At 37.9% G+C, this 18948-nt stretch overlaps 1 protein-coding gene across 6 annotated transcripts in view; it reads left to right on the forward strand.

Annotated features, from left to right (window-relative positions):
* CDK19 (cyclin-dependent kinase 19) overlaps positions 1-18948 on the forward strand; it is a 272481-nt gene that overhangs the window by 245730 nt on the left and 7803 nt on the right. For all 6 annotated transcript variants that reach the window (XM_010856610.1, XM_010856605.1, XM_010856609.1 and 3 more), the window contains 8 exons: positions 1535-1592; positions 6221-6352; positions 11888-12031; positions 12200-12269; positions 16214-16286; positions 16660-16757; positions 17517-17595; positions 18207-18467. In XM_010856610.1, coding sequence (XP_010854912.1) covers positions 1535-1592; positions 6221-6352; positions 11888-12031; positions 12200-12269; positions 16214-16286; positions 16660-16757; positions 17517-17595; positions 18207-18467 — 915 coding nt within the window. The remainder of the gene's footprint in view (positions 1-1534; positions 1593-6220; positions 6353-11887; positions 12032-12199; positions 12270-16213; positions 16287-16659; positions 16758-17516; positions 17596-18206; positions 18468-18948) is intronic.

The following is an 18948-nucleotide window of genomic DNA, read 5'->3' on the forward strand; positions in this document are numbered from 1 at the left end:
TTGGTGGCTCAGCTGGTAAAGAATCCGTCTGCAATGCAGGAAACCCTGGTTCAGTCCCTGGGTTGGGAAGATCCCCTGGAGAAGGAAAAGGCTACCCACTCCAGGACTCTGGCCTGGAGAATCTCATGGGCTGTATAGTCCATAGGGTCACAAAGAGTCGGACATGACTAAGCGACTTTCACTCATACTTCCTGTAATCTCGCCGCCTGTAATATAAAGATCAGATTACTTCACCTGGCGTTTAAGACAATGCAGGGTCTAGGTTCATTCTGCTGCCTACGACATTTGTCCTCTGCTTTCTTTCGTCAGACTTCTTACTTTCTCCCAAGCTTATGTCATTACCTTTCATGTGCTCTACTGTGCTAGCTCCTGCTCATTTTTCAGGATCTGGATAATGGACATCACCCCTGCCCCCCACCTTTAGTAAACATTTCCCTTAACAATGGAAACTAATCATTTCCTCCCTGTTCATTTTTATTTTTAGTGCTTATTGTTTTCATTGAGACTTTAAAAAGAGCCAGCAGATTGGAAGAGATCTGAAAAGTAATCTAGTTTAACCTCTAACCCAAGACCTCAGTCTTCTTTATAATTCATAATTAGCATTAGCTTCTAGTATTACACAAAGCTTCTGATATTTCTATTTATATAGTGAACATCTGGAAGTTAGGAATTTGGTTTCATGTGCTTTTATTTTTCCCTTTAGTTCTTAGTATGGTTCACTGTCCTGGAAGATACTAAAAATATATTCATTGATTGAATAAATGAATCATAAATTTTCTCTTCAGAGAATTTACAGAGGACGCTTACTTGCCCAAAAGCCTCTCTGCCTTCAACTAGTCACAAAATCCTGTTAATTTCTCCTTTAAAATGTTACTCAAATGTCTACAAATAAGAATGACTTTTAAAAAAGTCTTAAAAGATGGTGGATACATTTTCAGCCTACCCTTTTCTTTATATGGCTCTGTATTAGCCTTGACTTTTATTTTCTTTCTTCTTGAGATTATACTTGGAATTTCACTTTTGCATGAACTATAAGGTATATGAATTTTAATGGAGTCTGTTGAATTTTGACCATGTTTTCCTACAGTAGTTTAGAACTATTTAGCAAGAAATATTCCACTTGACTCATTTAAATGAAGGTAATTATCTATTGTGGCTGGGAATTTATATAAGAATTTTCAACCACAAAAGCCCTTTGTTGTGGGCAGTAATAGAACAGCTTATAATTTGTAAAGGTTTAAAAATTATTACTAGTCATTACTTCTGAGGGGTAAATAGAAATGATAGCTTTAATTCCTTTGTGATTATTTGTATGATACAATTTTGAAAATAAGATGTTTCTACAGCAAGGATGTTTTTGGAAAGTTAGTGCTAACTTCAAGTATGTCAAATGCTTAATGTAGAGGGTACTTGCTATTCAATTATAGTTCTGATGAAAATCCAAAAGTGACATTTTCATATTATAAGAACTTTTTTCCATTTTAGAGCATGTCAAAAGAATATAGTAATTTGAATGCTCTATTTTTATTTCTAGAAACCAGCAAATATCCTAGTAATGGGAGAAGGTCCTGAGAGGGGGAGAGTCAAAATAGGTAGGTAATTATTTCTAAAATACCTTATTAAGAAACTAAAGTGACTGCAAAGATGGTTTCCCTTTTTAATACTCTTATTTAAGGAATTTTAAAATTAATTCCTCATAATATTCATAGACAAGATGTTGGGAAATGTAGGTAGTTTATAAAATCCCTCAGATTTATTCCCAAAATAAGGTTCTATAATTCTAAGCTGAGGCAAGCAAAAATTCATTCCCATCCAATACTCCAAGCATGTGTTTCTGCTACTGTTACTGTAATGCTACTATTACAGTCACTCTAAACATAATCCCGTGAATCTTACTTTTGTCTCAGCTTTACCAAATGTTGTTTCCCGGAGTCCATCCTTCCCACCCTGACCCTGATTTATACACACAGATCCTCCCAGACACCTCCCTGCCCTCCCCTCTCCCTGCTGCATGTCTTGTGCCAGGTACCAACATATCTTTTCCAAATGAATATATATGTGTATAGACTCTCACTTGCCAGTCTTAGATTAAGGCACTGGCAGAAGTCTTGTTTCTGTACTAAAAATTTCTCTGCAACCTTGAAAGTTCTAAAAGAAACTGGTATCATTTATACCTGTGACATATTTGGGGAGAAAATAAGCTGAGAAATGCTTTATTCTAAATTTTTTTATAATAGAACTTACATTTATTCAGTGTTCAGTGCTTTTAAGAAAGATTTTAGAGTAAATTTTATCAAGCTGCTTTCTTTGCTATTAGAATTTATCGTGCTAGAAATGATCCAGAATTGTGCTAGCTTTGCCTGCTGGAAATTCATTCTGTCCTGCCCCAACCAAGCACGCCCTGCTGCCTGGTCTTCTGCTTCTTCCGTTAATTCACTAGCCCAATTCCTGAAGAAGCTGTTCTAAACCAACTTTTCTTTCTTTAACCTCTACTCTGAGTTTGAGATTGAATCATAAAAAAATTCTGTTGATGTTAAGAACCAAGTGTCTGCTTTCTTTCCCTCTCATCCCCTTTCTACCCTTCCTCACTGGTTTCTGTTTCACCCTCACACTTTTATCGAGTACCAAGTTTTTGCTGGTCACTTGGGAAGTAAAGGATGGTCCTCCTGTGGGGGACACTAAAATGGACACTTTGGTATGCCATCTCATTTGTTTTACACAGCCACCCTCTGGTAGGTACTGCAGATAAGTAAAGCTGGATTTACAGAGGGGGCAGCTTACTCGGCCTTTCAAAGGAAGGACTTGAATTCCAAGTCTGGGGTCTCTTTCACAAAACATTGCTGCCTAGTGATAGCAAAGCTATCTGGTATGACCTGACTGACCACCTTTTGTCAGCACAGCTCTGCCTTTGAAGCAGCCTCAGAAGCAGTCTGTTTCTCCTCAGTCCTATCCCGTGCCCTTTTAGCTTCTAAATACCTTCCTGCTGTACTTTAGTCCTTCTAATTACAGTTTTTCCGTTCTTTCCTTCTCAAGTTTCTCCTCTTCACCTTTAAACACTCATAATCCAATTTTAACATAAATTTTCTCATATCCATTTTGTTTTCTTTACCATTTGTTCAATTTTTTCCCCTTGTTCCTCTACTTCTAAAATCATTTACATATTAGTTTCACGTACGCTAATCTGTTATTATGTTATTATTTTTTTTTTCCTGACATCAATTCTGTTCCTCTGTTGAAACTGCTGTCTACAAGGCTACCTCTGGTCTTTATCTTACCACGTCAGTAGCCTGTGTTTAGTCTCCGTTTTCCTTTTTACTGCCTTGTCATTTGTTCTTCTAGCTAGTCTGGTGGTGTGAGTGTCTTTATTTTGGTCTCTGTGACATCACATAATTCTGTTTTTCTATTACTTTTGCTGTGACTTCTGCATTTTATTCATTCTTATCTCTTATTCCTACTAACCTTCTGTTTCAAGACACCCTAGGCACTGGCTCGAGACATGGCCTTCCTCTACAGTTACTTCTTTAGGTAATTGATAAGTTATGGCCTTAAAATTTTGGGTTTTATGAAAATGATTTTAAGATCTGGATCTCAAATTCTGTTCTCTCACTCTAACTCTCTATTTGGATGTCTTGGTGGCAACCTATATTCCATTAATTCCAAACCAAATTCATCATCCTCATCTTATACTTTCCAATGCTGTCATCATATTTATCCCAGTCTTCTCCTTAGTCTCCCAAGTAGCTCTGCTACTCAACATGAATTCTGCATTCTAGCCAGGCCAGTTAGTTGCCTTATTGTTAAGAATTTAGGATTATAATTCTACCCAAGATTAGAGAGAAAGTCAGGGTTAAAAGTAAACAACAATTAGTATTAAAGGTCTGGTGGACAGTTACAGTTAACCTAGTTGATTAAATTGATTTTCTATTTTGTTTTACTAGCACCTTATTTTTTCAAACAGTAATGCTTTGACATCTATGCTTAGCACTTTAATATAGCTCTCTTTTGATTGAAAGAAAAAGCATAGTTGACTGAAAACACATCGTGCCCTCCCTGTACCAGAGGCTTCCGCTCCCAGCACCGGGACCCGCGGGCCTTTCCTAAAATGCTCGTTGCCTTCTTTACTATTCACAGTGGTTCCTCCTTCAGAAGCCAGCTCGCGTTCCACTTTCCATATAGTCCACTTCTGCAAATGTTTATCAGACATTGTTCCAGATAAAACCATGGAGACACAATCTCTTGCTGCAATAAGACTCTTTGAGTCTAACAGAAACCAGTAGCAACTTTCCTTTTAGTCTTACAGTACTTACCCTTTTTATCTACTCTATGAATGAAAAGTCATCTCACCTTTATGTAAGCTCCTTGAATGTAGACGTTGCCTTCTGCTGCTTTTCTGTCGATACTAATCAGCACCCACACCACAATTTTACTACCTCTGTTGAACTGAATAATTTAACTCATATCCAACTTTAGGAAAATAGGTGTTAGTAACATTTAGGCTAGTTACATTTAGTCTAAATTACTAATCATTTGAAAAATGGTTTGAAACTCCTTTGAAGTTCATACAATAGATGGGAATTATTTTAAAGAGTATTGTTTCTCTGGGCTTGATTTCATTTTTCAGTGAATTGATGTGGCTTACATAAAGCTAAGAAGGTAGAGTATAAGGGGAGAAATATTGGCTTTAGCCTTTACTTAAAAATAGGAGCTTTTCAATGGAGGGAAGAGTATTCCATCATATTACTTTGCCATCAACAACAGTCAACATCTGTTCAATATATAAAGCAGTGCTTTGAGGTAGGTGTAATATTGGTAGACTGGTTTTGACTATTTTTGTTTGCTATAGGGAATTTTGGTTTAAAAAGTGTAGGCATCAGCACAGGCATCCTTGGATAGCTTTATTTTTTAAGACCTATGTTCTCCAAAGCATTCTCAGAAAGTTCTGTAAATTAGTCAAACTCTAAAGAAATAAAATCACTGTAAATTAAAAGTTTAATGCATATCATAGCCTATTGGTTCTAGATTAAATGATACTCTATAGTTGCAACTTTAATGTACTACTTGTGCACTGTATGATACATGAGGGACCATTATACAATCAGAATATACTGTATGTATCACCTACTTCAAATTATAGAGGCTTATATTTGTGATTTTTTTTACCTTTGTGACGTGCAATTATCGTATGTATAATTCGTTGTATATCAGATCCATGGTTAAGAACATAGCTGCTAAATTATAACATGGTTTTTGCTTGAGTAGTGGCATTTTTACTTCCTATCCCTGTGACTTTGGGCAAGTCATGGAACTGCTTTGGGCCTTAGATTCTTCATCACAGAAGTGGGGGTAGGGGGAGAATACTTATTAAACCAGCATTCTTATAAGGATTAAATGAAGCGATAAATGATGTATATGAAAATCATTTGTAAGCTCTGAAATGCTTTATAGATATATATTCTTTAGGAAATCTTAAGAAAATTAGATAGTAACCAGTACCTTATTATATCAATAGTAATAATCTTTTTACTACTTTCGTAGACCTCTAATATTTAAATTAGTTAGCTTTGATATAGAGCTTTGTTAAATGCTGAGTTGTAACAAATTCTTTTACGTATTCTATATATGTTCTTGAACACATGTATGTGATGTTCTGGTAACTATACAACAGCTGGCTCTCTGGGGGAAAAAAAGTCACCCCAGTTTATAGCATGCACTGTTTTTTGTGATGTAAATACTCCCACCATAGCCAATTTCAAGCCACAAACATGACATTACTGAACACTGTGTTGGGAAGATACTTAAAACAGCTCTCCTGAGTCCATAAAACCCAACTCCAGCACAGGCTGAACTAAGATAGACTCAAGATTTTAGATATATAGGCATACAGAAGTCATAATCATGAAAACTTTTAGACTTTATTTTAAAAACATACATAAATATTATTCTGTCTCTGAAAGCCAGGAATCTGGAACCAGACCTGGATTTTTATTCTGACTCTCTACTTACTAATTCTGTGACTTTGGACAAGGCAGAGTATCTCTAAACCCTCAGTCTCTTCATCAGTCAAATAGGCACAATAACAGTATCTCCCTCAGAAGGGGAGACCTGGTGCTGGTACAGACCACGGGTTGGAAAGGATTGCTTTGTAAGGTTAGTGGCTATTGTCATCATGGTTATAATAGCGTGCCACACTGAGTTCTTATTAATTGATTTTATTTTTTAGCTGACATGGGCTTTGCCAGATTATTCAATTCTCCTCTAAAGCCACTAGCAGACTTGGATCCTGTAGTTGTGACTTTCTGGTATCGGGCTCCAGAACTTTTGCTTGGTGCAAGGCATTATACAAAGGCCATTGGTAAGTTAGTGTGAAATGGTTTACTTGTAATTGGTAAGTATTATATCATTATTGTATGATACTGCATTTATGATAAATACTAAATGGCATAATAAAGCTGCTTTGTAAAAGCCACTTTGTATGGCTTTGTAAAAGTCCTGTTGTCATCTATATGCCCAGATTTTATATTCTTGTAGCTCTGGATTTTCAGCTGTTTAGGAGAATATGATTCTTTTTTTTTTTTAAAGAAAGCATTTTCTTTTTTTAATTATTTATTTTTAATTGGAGGGTAATTGCTTTACAATGTTGTATTGGTTTCTGCTGTGCAACAGTGTGAATCAGCCATCAGTATACATGTATCTCCTCCCTCTTGGGCCTAAAAGAAAGCATTTGCTTTCAGAGAATACAAGTGTCTGATCTTGTTATGTTGCCTAGAAATGATAAAATGCAGATTTTGTTTTGTACCTACCTACTATTGATCAGAAGAACTGGAGAGAGGTTTAGAATTTTCTTCACAAAAAGAAAAACAGAAAAACTGAAGTAGTGTAGTTACTGGAGGGAGCCCCTGCTATTTGGGAAAAAGTTAATCAGTCAGTCCTTTCCTAAGCAAGAAACAATATGACTAATCCTTTTCTCTTGCCATTATAGTTATCAGAATGGCAGTTTCTCCATTAAGGTAGGAAATAGAACCTGGGTAGACTAGCTGTGCTCAGCATCTTGCCATCTCACCAAGCGTAAACGCTGAACAAGAAAACCTGTTAAAAACACAATCTGTAGGATTTAAAGTCTGCTTCAGAACAGAGGCGTCAGAGATTTCGCTGCCTGGCCCTGTAGTGTCCTCACAGGGCCCAGCTGCCAACTGAGGGAGTCGGGAAGAGAGAGCTGCCCTCAAACCTAGGTACTGCTTTAAAAGAGGTGAAAAGAGAAGACAGGGAGGGAGGAAGTGGGGCCATTAATGTGAAGGCCTAGTTCTGTAAGGTACCTACATTTTGCTCAATGTGTTTCTTTAAAGTTTCCATTTCTTGAATTCTCTTTACTTGTATTAGACTAATTTTGACTGCATTTAGCTCCTTTGGTCAAGTTCTATTTGATAAAGACACTTAAATTATAAAATTATTAAAAATAGACAAGCACAATCCTTTCTCTGTTAAGCTTATGAAAAATCTGAAAAGAGCTATCAAAGAGTTATCAAGGAAGTTCTCACATTTGAAGAGATCAGACTCATAATTAACCTCTTCATGGATAGAAACGGAAACAAAAATTAAAATATGGTAATGTCCTCATTCATCAGGAGGTCTGATTTCTACAAAACTTAGATACCCAGGACGCATTTATACTTCCTTTGTCTAGGGATTGAGACACTAGCACAGTGTGGAATATTGTTAATTCTTCATAAGTACTACTGAAGGATTTTGTTAAATTAGTGAAAAAGGCTATGAGTGGCCACAGCACCATAAGGAAAACCATATGTGTTTGATAGTAGAGGCATGTGAGACTGACCTCAGACCCATCCCCTGGCAGCTGAGCCTGTAGTAATAAGACCCCTGACCAGAGGCTGTCACTGTTACAAGCCAAGGGCAGTGGCAGCTGTCTGTGAAGGTGGGAGAACTTTTTTTGATACGAAAAGTAAATGGAAGGGATAGAGCAGGGGTCCCCAACCTCTGGGCCGTGGACTGATACCTCCTGTCAGATCAGCGGTGGCATTAGATTAGAAATAAAGTAAGCCAGAAAGAAAAACACCAATACAGTATAATAACACATATATATGGAATTTAGAAAGATGGTAACGATAACCCTGTATGCGAGACAGTAAAAGAGACACAGATGTATAGAACAGTCTTTTGGACTCTGTGGGAGAGGGTGAGGGTGGGATGATTTGGGAGAATGGCATTGAAACATGTATATTATCATATGTGAAACAAATCGCCAGTCCAGGTTCGATGCATGATACAGGCTGCTCGGAGCTGGTGCACTGGGATGACCCAGAGGGATGGGATGGGGAGGGAGGAGGGAGGGGGGTTCAGGATGGGGAACATGTGTATACCCATGGTGGATTCATGTCAATGTATGGCAAAACCAATACAATATTGTAATTAGCCTCCAATTAAAATAAATTTATATTTAAAAAAGAAAGTGCATAATAAATGTAATGCGCTTGGATTATCCCATCTCTGGTCCATGGAAAAATCGTCTTCCACAAAACTGGTCCCTGGTGCCAAAAAGGTTGGGGACCACTGGGAGAGAGCAGTTCTTAAAATAAGCCTGACTCTGTTTCCATTCCAGTGGGTGCACTGAGGGGCTTTATTTTTGAGACATTTACCATTATGGTTGCTTCTTCTGGTATTAGTTCTCTCTCTTGAGAACAATAAAATCTAGACAATCTCAGAAGGTACCAGAGGCTAGGAAGGGGCCAAAAGTTAAGACAGAGAAAAGGGGAGTGCTAGCTGGGAGCAACAGTTGGTGCTTTAGAACAGGGCTGGTGGTGAGATAATGCCAGGCACAGGGTGGGAGTACAGGATGTGATAACAGCAGAACCTCCCGTGCGCTGGGTTCTTACCTAGCACTGTGCAGTCTGTGTCAGAAGGGAGACTCCAGGAAGAAAAGGAAGACTCAGCCAGAAACCTTGTTAAACAAAACGACGCCCCACCAAAGAATGTCTCACTTTCAGAGATTGCTAGCAAACCCACAGCCTGTGTCTAACATGTCCCTCTGGTGATTCTGCTGTGTGTGGTCCCCACACTTTGAGAAGTATAGTTCTATGAATATTTTCTGATTAACTGCTCTACTGTTGTAATAAAAAATAGATGTGAGTTTTGGAAATAAAGGTAATTGGGTATGAACTGGAAACCAACTATATTTCTAATTTCCTCAGGGTAAGGAGAACTGAAATTGAATTTTAACCAGCTTGTGACTTACTAGCTCAGTAAAAATGAGACTTAGCAATTAAAGATAAAAACCTAATCACTGATTTCTAATTTTAGTCATCCCAATTATTTATTCTGGATAGAAGTGAGGAAAAAAGATAGAAAAATAATAATCCCCACATTAGTTAGCTTATGTATTCATAGCAGACATAAATATACAGTTACTCATTCTTAGAATTCTGTGTACCTGGTTCATATCAGAAATGAGTATTATTTCTATTCAGAGCATATAAAAGAGAGTTTTTTGGCATCAGTGAAAATTTATGAAATGAGATTTAGCCCAGGAGGTGAGTGGTGGTGGTTGTGGTATGTGTGAGACACACACACACACGGGGAGTGGGGCAGGGGGAGGCAGGGAGGAGAGGGGAGAGGAAGAGAGAGAAAAGTACAAGTCATTGATAAAGGAAAGAGCTGAGAAATGGGTATAGATGGTGCTGGAGCCAGGTGATCATTTAAAATTAGATGCTAATATGAGGCAAGACACCCTAGAATTTAATACTGCCCGCTACATTGAGGTTCCTCCTCTTAGCGGTTCTTCAGGAAATCTAGATACAGGCCCCTGTCCTTGATTAGAAGGCAAACCAGAAACTGTGTGGCCAGCAACATACAGTAGTTGTCTCCATTGACTGCATAGTAGAGGCAGCTTCAGGAAGACTTGGGACAGTCAGAGGCTGCCATATCAGGGCCAAGGGGACAGCCAACATGACATGGCAGAGAAAAAAATGACAAAGTAGACACTGAACAGTATTATTATTCTCCTCTTTAGTGATGGATCTTCATAATGAGGATGATTAAGTTATATTTTATAGCCTCTTAAGATGGCAGGTAATAACGTAATAAAAATGGTTATTGAAAGGATATATTCCCATTATCCGGAAGGCTAACTTGTGTGGAAGGAGACCATCCCTGAATGGAGTCAGATACATGAGACATTACTATATATGTAATAGTAGAATGTAGAATAGTGGAATGGGATTGCTATGTTTAGAAGACTTCTAAACACTGTACTTTTCTATGCTATCCCATAGTCTCTGTGTTACTAACTTTAAAAATACTAAGTGGCATTAAGTGGGAAAGTATGAATATACATCTCACAAAAATTAATTCACATGTACATTTGGCAAAGCATTATAAATATTACAGTCTTAGAATCTAGATTAAAACTAGTTTTTCAATGTGTAAAATCCAAGTAGCATCATCTTTACCTGGTTATTTGAGGTAGTTAATAAAACTCTGAAAGATGCCTCAGTGTATCTTGGCATGGTGGAGTTGGGGCAGCATCTAAGTGAGTATGTTCAGATTACTTCTCTTTACTGGTGTTATGTAGTACTTGTATATACTTGTATTTATCAGCTTCTAGAAATGGCAGCCCACTCCAGTATTCTTGCCTAGAGAATCCTGTGGACAGAGGAGCCTGGTGGGCTGCCGTCTATGGGGTCACACAGAATCGGACATGACTGAAGTGACTTAGCACGCATGCACGTATTGGAGAAGGAAGTGGCAACCCACTCCAGTATTCTTGCCTGGAGAATCCCAGGGATGGAGGAGCCTGGTGGGCTGCCATCTGTGAGGTCGTACAGAGTCGGACACGACTGAAGCGACTTAGCAGCAGCAGCAGATCTTACCACTTCTTGAAAAAACTGTAGGTGGTATCTTTCAGACAAAAGTTGAGTTTTTCCAAATTATTTTGTGTAATCTGTACCATCTAGACCGACAACTCAAAAATTCTAGTCGTTATGTATTTGATTGCTTTAAAGAAACATATCACCATACCTGATCATATTATTTTATTCTATCACATCTTGAGTGTTATGCCTTGTATTAGATTATCAGTTGAATGCTTCAGCAATTAAATTATTAATAGTGGTTAGAAAGGCTTTTGCCTAAAGGTAAAGAAAACTTATTGCTTGCTAAATTGAGTTCCCCAAGTTTATCTTGATCAGGAAATTTACAAGTAAATGTTTTTTATTTGACTTTCAGTCTGTTGTGTGATGGTATAGCTGTGCTGTGTTCAGTCGCTCAGTCGTGTCCAACTCTTGCGACCCCATGGACTGTAGCTCTTCAAGCTCCTCTATCCATGGGGATTCTGCAGGCAAGAATACTGGAATGGGTTGCCATGCCCTCCTCCAGGAGATCTTTCCAACCCAGGGATCACACCCAGGTCTCCCACATTGCAGGCAGATTCTTTACTGTCTGAGCCACCAGGGAAGCCCAATGATATAGCTATTTCATATCATATATGTTTTCTTAATATACTTACTGTATTCACTGAAAAGTTTTAAAATTTATTTGGGGGATTCTTTTCTTTTTAAAAGCTATACTTAATATGCAGTTTTATATTAAGATATATTACATATATAATTTTTATATGTTGCAAAATAATCATCACTAAGTCCAGTTACCATCTGTCACCATTGTAAAGTTATTACAATACCATTGACTTTATTCCCTTTGTGTACATTTTATCCCTGTAACATCCTTGGAAGTTTGTACCTCTTAAGCTCTTTTACCTATTTCATCCATCTGCCTACCTTGAAAAATATTTTTATATGTAGGTTGTGATTATACCAAGAAATTATAACCAAAGAAATATAATAAATATGTACAAAAAGTTGTTTTTCTTCCTTCATAGATATATGGGCAATAGGTTGCATATTTGCTGAACTGTTGACTTCAGAACCTATTTTTCACTGTCGTCAGGAAGATATAAAAACAAGCAATCCTTTTCATCATGATCAACTAGACCGAATATTTAGTGTCATGGGATTTCCTGCAGGTAATTTTTTTTTTTTTTCAAAATAATACTTGAGTCATATTTCAAAAACATTCTTTTTGAAAAGGATATTTTAAGTATTTTTATGTATATTTTTAAGCTAAAATAACTAGATTTTTGATAAGTGACATTATTTCCTATAACAACATTCAATATTTTATTTTGCCTAAGATAAAGACTGGGAAGATATTAGAAAGATGCCAGAATACCCAACACTTCAGAAAGACTTTAGAAGAACAACGTAAGTAATACCATATTACATACAAGTAACATCCAGTGGGAATGTTTAAACTAATCCTTTTAAAAACCAGATAGATTATTGTTTAAACCAGAAACTTAGATGTTAGTATATTAATTATGTTTATGGATTTAAAGAAGATATTTCAAATGCTGTTAATGTATATGCCAGGCTCGGGCATATATTTATTTTAAAACTTTTAATAATTTAAGGGTCAGTAGACAGTTTAAAAGTCTCTTCCGTTTAGCTTGGAAAGGGGCTCAGTTCAAGGCCTTAATGGTAGTTTTGTCTTTATCTGTGTCATGAGTTGTGTCTGAAATGCTGGGCTAGGCAACCAGCAAGAGTGGCAGGAGGAAGAACACATGGCTAGGATCTGAGTAAAACTAACTGGTGGAATGTCTATGCTGAGTGGAAATGAGAGGAGTTTGTTATAAATATGTGCACCTAGAGGAAAAGGTGGAAGAGAGTCTCGTTTGGGAAACGTAACAGAACAATTTCAGGACAGGAATGGCTTGTAGGAACAGAAGCAGACATGATAAAGCAGCAGCGAATGGCACTTGATCATTTGGGGCCTCTCTTTCACACAGTCCTAGGTAGGGGTCCTTGCCTCCACGCAGCTCCTAAAGAGAGTGCTGACATTGCTCAGGTGTCTGAATTGGGCTCTCTTCTCACCCTAGACATTTCCCTAGACAGTCTCTGTGATTTTGATGGCTACAGCGTACCAGTTATGCTGGTGGCTCCCAATTTATACATTCTACTCTGAATTCCTTTCCAAGTTTCAGACCCATGTATCTAACTGCTTTTTGGAATCCCAAATTGAGTGTCCCATAAATACTTCAAAATACATGTCCCAAACTGAGCTCATCATCCATCCTCCTAAACTTTTCCTCCCACTATATTCCTTATCTTAGGAAATGGCTCCATGATTTACCTAATTGTTCAAGCCAAAGACCTTAAAGATGTCCCTGATCCTTCTCCTCTCTCACTGTCTTCCATTTTATCCCCTAGTGTCCAAACGATTAGCAAATCTAGTAAATTCTTTGTTTCAATATCCTTCAGATCTCTGTATTTCTCTCCATCTACCCTGCCACTATTATAGACCAGACTACCACCCTCTCTCTCACCTGGGATCCTGCACTAGCCTCATAAGTGGTATTTCTACCTTCAGTTTTCATTCTGACTCACTGCCTGTTCTGCAGTCATTGCCAAAAGCACATCTGAGCTTGTCAGTCTTCACGTTGCTTTCAGTTTTTAAATATGGCTTACAAAAGCCTGGGCATCACCAAATTTATCTCCTAAACCTCTGTCCACTTTGTACTCTGTGGGCTGCACATCATAAATTTCTTTAAGATCCTCAAAACCCCTGAGCTTTCTTGGACCCCTGGATTTTTACACATGCTGTTCCCTCAGGATATATTGATACCATCCTCCCACCCATTTCATCAGATAACTCCTATTTATCCTTTCTATCCTGATGCAGTCTCCCCTTGCCCTTCTAGTCAGGTGCTCCCCCTCTGCAGTCCTGTGGCATATCCTGAGCTGCTTCTCTCAGCACACATCACTTTGCTCGACAGTTGGCTTTTGAACACTTATCTGCCTTTCCCTCTAGAATATGGATCGTGCCCATTGTAGGCACCGTTAGAGGCATCTCCAGGGCCTGGTATATGGTGCATGTTCATTAGTTACTTGTCAAATGGGTATTAAATGAAAGTGGTTCAAGTAATTGAAGATAAGCTGGTAATATAAAAGAGAAAATTAATTAAGACACAGTGTTTTATCTTAGTACTTAAAGGCCAAAGGAAGAGTTTTACATAAAATGATAGTATTTACAATAACCAGAAATAACAGGAGAGAAATTTAGAAAGATAAATGACATTTAGTTAAAAATTAACAGAAAAAGATAAGAGCCCATACTTTCTAAGCAAACAATTTTATCCACATAAAAGCTGCCTACTAATACATAACACAAAAAGGAATTTATTAATTAGCTAAATATAATGCAGTTTACATACAAGTCACTAAAGTATAATAAAAAATTCCAGATAATATTATTTCAAATGACATTAAAAAGTAAACAAATAACTTGTTTTCATTATATCAGATAAAAAGAACCAAAAAAATTACTCTTGATGTGAATTGTGAAGGGTAACAATAGAATTTTTTCTGTAATCTTTCCAAAGTTTCAGCTCTTGTTAGCTCATTAGAAGGCAAGGTGAGAACAGAATTAAAAGGAAATAAGTTGACTTTAAAAATTGAATGTTTGAATAAACATGCTGATAAAATGCTTTATAATGTATATAGAGAGTTTGAAAATTGTTCAGCTCCTAAACTGTAGTAAATCTAGAAGAGGATAATACAGAAAATGACAATTTATCTTATTTGTAATATTAGGAAAAATAAGAAACCACAACGGAATCAAGCAATAGGGTTTTTCAACTTCAAGACCTTTTATATTATGATAGGGACAACTTTAGGATCGGGAGTTAACTCAAGAAATCAATTGATTCAACATAAAGATCAAAGCTATGTTGACAGACTCCATTTAAACGAAACCTTAAAGTTTCGTTTAACCATCACTAAACTTAATGGTTACCTTGCCAATAAAAATATGCCTGGTATTGGAGGAAAATAATTTTTAAGTTAATATACATGGCAAAGATTTTCTTAAAAATACCTGGTGTTGGCAAGGGCATAATAAAATGGGCATCCTTACTTATTAGCTATTGGGGAGAATGAATGCTTCTCAGACATTAAGGTATCCACAGATCACCTGGAGACCTTGTTAAAGATTCTGATTCAGAATCTGGAATAGGGCCTGAGTACCTGCATTCCTAGTGCAGGCTTTCTGCTGCCCATGCTGCTGGTCTGAGGGCCAGGTTCATGTAGCAAGTTCTAGAACACACAAAAATGGCTTTGGCATGTACTTACCCTTTGACCTAATAATTCTAAGACTTTATCCTGAAAAAGCGTCAAAGCAGCCACACATAGCTAAGATGAGGCACCTCAAGGCTTTCATAGAGATTAACTAACTGCCCAAGATCACACAACTGGTAAATGACTGAGTCAGGGTCTGGGAGGGGCCTCTGATTCTCACCTGCCATGCAGTCTTGTCCCGCTGAATGTGTACCAGATTTACCTACAAGGATCTGTACTTTCTAGCTGTTGTGAAACAAGCGTCATTAGTAACAGTAGAAAATGTTCAACCAGTACAAATAATAAGCTTAAAGAGCGTTTGGCAAGAGAAAACGCTTATAAAACAACATTAAGTAAGAAAAGGACAACTTATGTATACTATGATTCCAATTTTATAAAAATAGAAATACTTCTTTGTGTGTATATATATGTATGCACAGAAAAAATGCCAAAGGAAAATTATCAAATCTTGATGCTAGAGTATTTTAAATTGCTTCATAGCTTGATTATGAGTGTTTTCAATTTTTTCTTTTATACTTTTTTATATTCTCTAAATTTTCTACCATAAACATATATTACCTATTTCTTGAACTTTTAAATTTGAAATATTTCATATGTAGGAAAGAATATACATGATGAAAACATGTAGTCTATTTAGAATAATAAAATGAATACCCATTTACTCACCCCTCAGCCTGAGCAGTTGATATCCTGATATAGAATATGTACATAGGAAGGAATTGCTGGATCATAGGATAGTCACATTTTCAGCTCTAATGGTTAATGCATTATTATTTTCCAAAGTAATTCTAACAGTGTAAACTCCTACATGCAGTGTGTAACAATTCTTATTTCTTTTTTTACACATTTACCAACATTTGGTTTTGTGTTCCTTTTTAATCAGGAAAAAAAAACCCAAAACAATGGCTTAAATGAATACATACCTCATAGGAAAACCAACCTTGGAACCTTCCATTAAAAGATGTCAATTGTGTGAATGTCCTCAATAGTGTGTGGATGTCATGTCTTTGCAGGTACGCCAACAGCAGCCTCATAAAGTACATGGAGAAACACAAGGTCAAGCCTGACAGCAAAGTATTCCTTTTGGTAGGTGCATCTCTCCAGAGTGGGAAGGTGATCCTTAGCATAGCTCTCACCCCACCCCACTTACCGTGAAATTGTCCCAGCTCTTCCTCCTCTTCAGGAAAAAAAGAAACTGGTGGATGTTGGGGCAAAATTAAATCTTTTTCCTTTGAGACATCACCCTTGACTTTTAGCCTTGTTTCCAGTGGTTTACCAGTAAGGGAAAAAAAAATTCTAAAACGGCTTTACTGCTAATCATTTCTGTCAGTTTCACATAAATGTGTGTGGTGTATGAATAAGCTAGCACTTGATGTTAATTCTGTTAGACATTAACACCGTCAGAACATTGACCTGGAAGCAAACTCATGTGCTGTCAATTTCTTATGTGTTGCTCTAGCTTCAGAAGCTCCTCACGATGGATCCAACGAAGAGGATTACCTCCGAGCAGGCTCTGCAGGATCCCTATTTTCAAGAGGACCCCTTGCCGACATTAGAGTATGTGTCCTTCCTTTTCTGTGCACTTTGCTCCAGGTTGAGGGTGTGTGGTGGCGGCTAAAGGCAAGGGAAGCACTTGTTACTCGAGCCTTTTATTTCCTTGGTTAATACCACCTCAGGGAAAAACTAGTCGAGAGGTCCTGTATTTTGAAACAGGCAAAGCTGTAAAGAGGTGTGAATGAAAACAAGTTTACGGAATGGTCATTAATCAGTTTTACAGACAAAAACTAAAGCTGAGAACAGATGGGACTTTTATTATAGATCGGTCAGCCAGAACAGTTTACACCAAACCAGTAGGGAACTGAGCTTTTAAAATTCTGTGTCTCTGCTGCATTATTATACCCCTCCATTTCCCCATCCTTATTATACCCACAGATATAGATTGTGCTTGGACTTACTGATATTAGAGGTACAGCTTTTCTTGAGAAAAAAATTACTTTCATTGTTGAAGCAAATACACAGTCAGCTCTTTTTAGTGCTGATGAAGTGTGTGTGGAGAAATTTCTGCATTACATACGTCAACTAGCTAAACGCAGTTTTAAGATTTGTTATTAAAAGTGGCAGTTTTACCAGTGTAAAACTTAGATGACAAATTGTTCTTTTCTTATTGCTTAAATTGTGTTGAGAGGCATACCAGCCACAGATGAAGAATAGGAAATAAGAAAAAAAAAAAGTGGAATTTTAAATGCACAAGGTCAATCATATTATAGATTTTAGGTCATGACATGTATTTTTTTTTTTTCCTTCAATGATTTGTAGTGTGTTTGCTGGTTGCCAGATTCCATACCCCAAACGAGAATTCCTTAATGAAGATGAACCTGAAGAAAAAGGTGACAAGGTATAAACTGCACTTAGGGAAGGATAAATGTAGTCATTCCTATATATTTAACTGCATTTTATTTAATTGTGTATTTACTTTATTGTACTCTGCAGTTTGAAATACGCATTCACAGATAAATGAACTTCCTGATTTGTTTTACAGTCTATTTTATTCCCTGATTCTTGATTCTTGCTTTTGTTTGTTCAGTGTCATTGCCATCATTTTATGCAGGCTGCTTTTAAAGCATCACTCTGTGCTTTGCTTTGATTGCACTGACTCCTCCCCACACAGCCCTTCTTTTTCCAAATTGACTGAAACGACTGTTAGAGCTGTTTTAAGGAGTTGCTCTTTCCTCTGGGCCTGCGTCTTCAGTGGGATGTCTGTCCCTGACAGGAAGGATTACTGTGCAATCTAAATGAACTTCAGAGAACGAGTCCTCTTTGGGGCTCTGTACTCACCTGTGGGGGTGCTGTAGTCCCTGGCTGCTCCATTCTCCAGGCATGCCAGTCACTTTGGTGTCCCACATAGGTTTCTCCCCAGGTTGGCTGACAGTCTCATATGCATATCCTACAATGACAGGCGTGATTTCGTTCCATACCAAGCTTGCCATTTTTTTCTCTTTTCATAAGAACCAGCAACAGCAGCAGAACCAACATCAGCAGCCCACAGCCCCTCCACAGCAGGCGGCTGCCCCCCCGCAGGCACCCCCACAGCAGCAGAACAGCACCCAGACCAACGGGACTGCGGGAGGTGCAGGGGCCGGGCCGGCTGGAGCAGGGCTGCAGCATAGCCAGGACTCCGGCCTTAACCAGGTGCCTCCCAACAAGAAACCGCGGCTGGGGCCTTCAGGCACAAACTCGGGCGGGCCTGTTATGCCCTCAGATTATCAGGTACTCCCCTCAATGCTGTACTTTTTCATGTTGACATACCGTCAGAAAACAGAATGCAACTGAGCAAATTTTAAAGGTTCATTGGCTGCATTCAGTGATTCATGTATCAGGTAGCAGCTCATATAGCATATAGAAAAAGGCTCTGAAGAGCTGTACAAGATGAAAGACTTCTGGACTTCTATAGGTAGAAGGAGGTGGGACCGGATGTTACTTTAGCAGAGAGCTGATCATGTCAGGCCAGGGCACCTTCCTCTGGGGACCGCAGGAGTCTACCAGGTAGATTACTTCTCAAGTGCTGAGCAGAGATTGCAGACCGACTGGGGAAGAGTACATTCCTGGGAGGGGCTGAAACTGCAATTAGGTTAGGTATTAAGTCTCAGTTTGGTTACATGGGCTTAACACAAATGACTCCATTTTGAGTCTGTCGTCTCTTTTTTTAGCAATACATTTTATGAAATGTTAAGTATACATATGGGCTTTC

Source organism: Bison bison, unplaced genomic scaffold (genome assembly GCF_000754665.1).
Source record: "Bison bison bison isolate TAMUID 2011002044 unplaced genomic scaffold, Bison_UMD1.0 scf7180017864373, whole genome shotgun sequence".
Taxonomy (NCBI): Eukaryota; Metazoa; Chordata; class Mammalia; order Artiodactyla; family Bovidae; genus Bison; species Bison bison.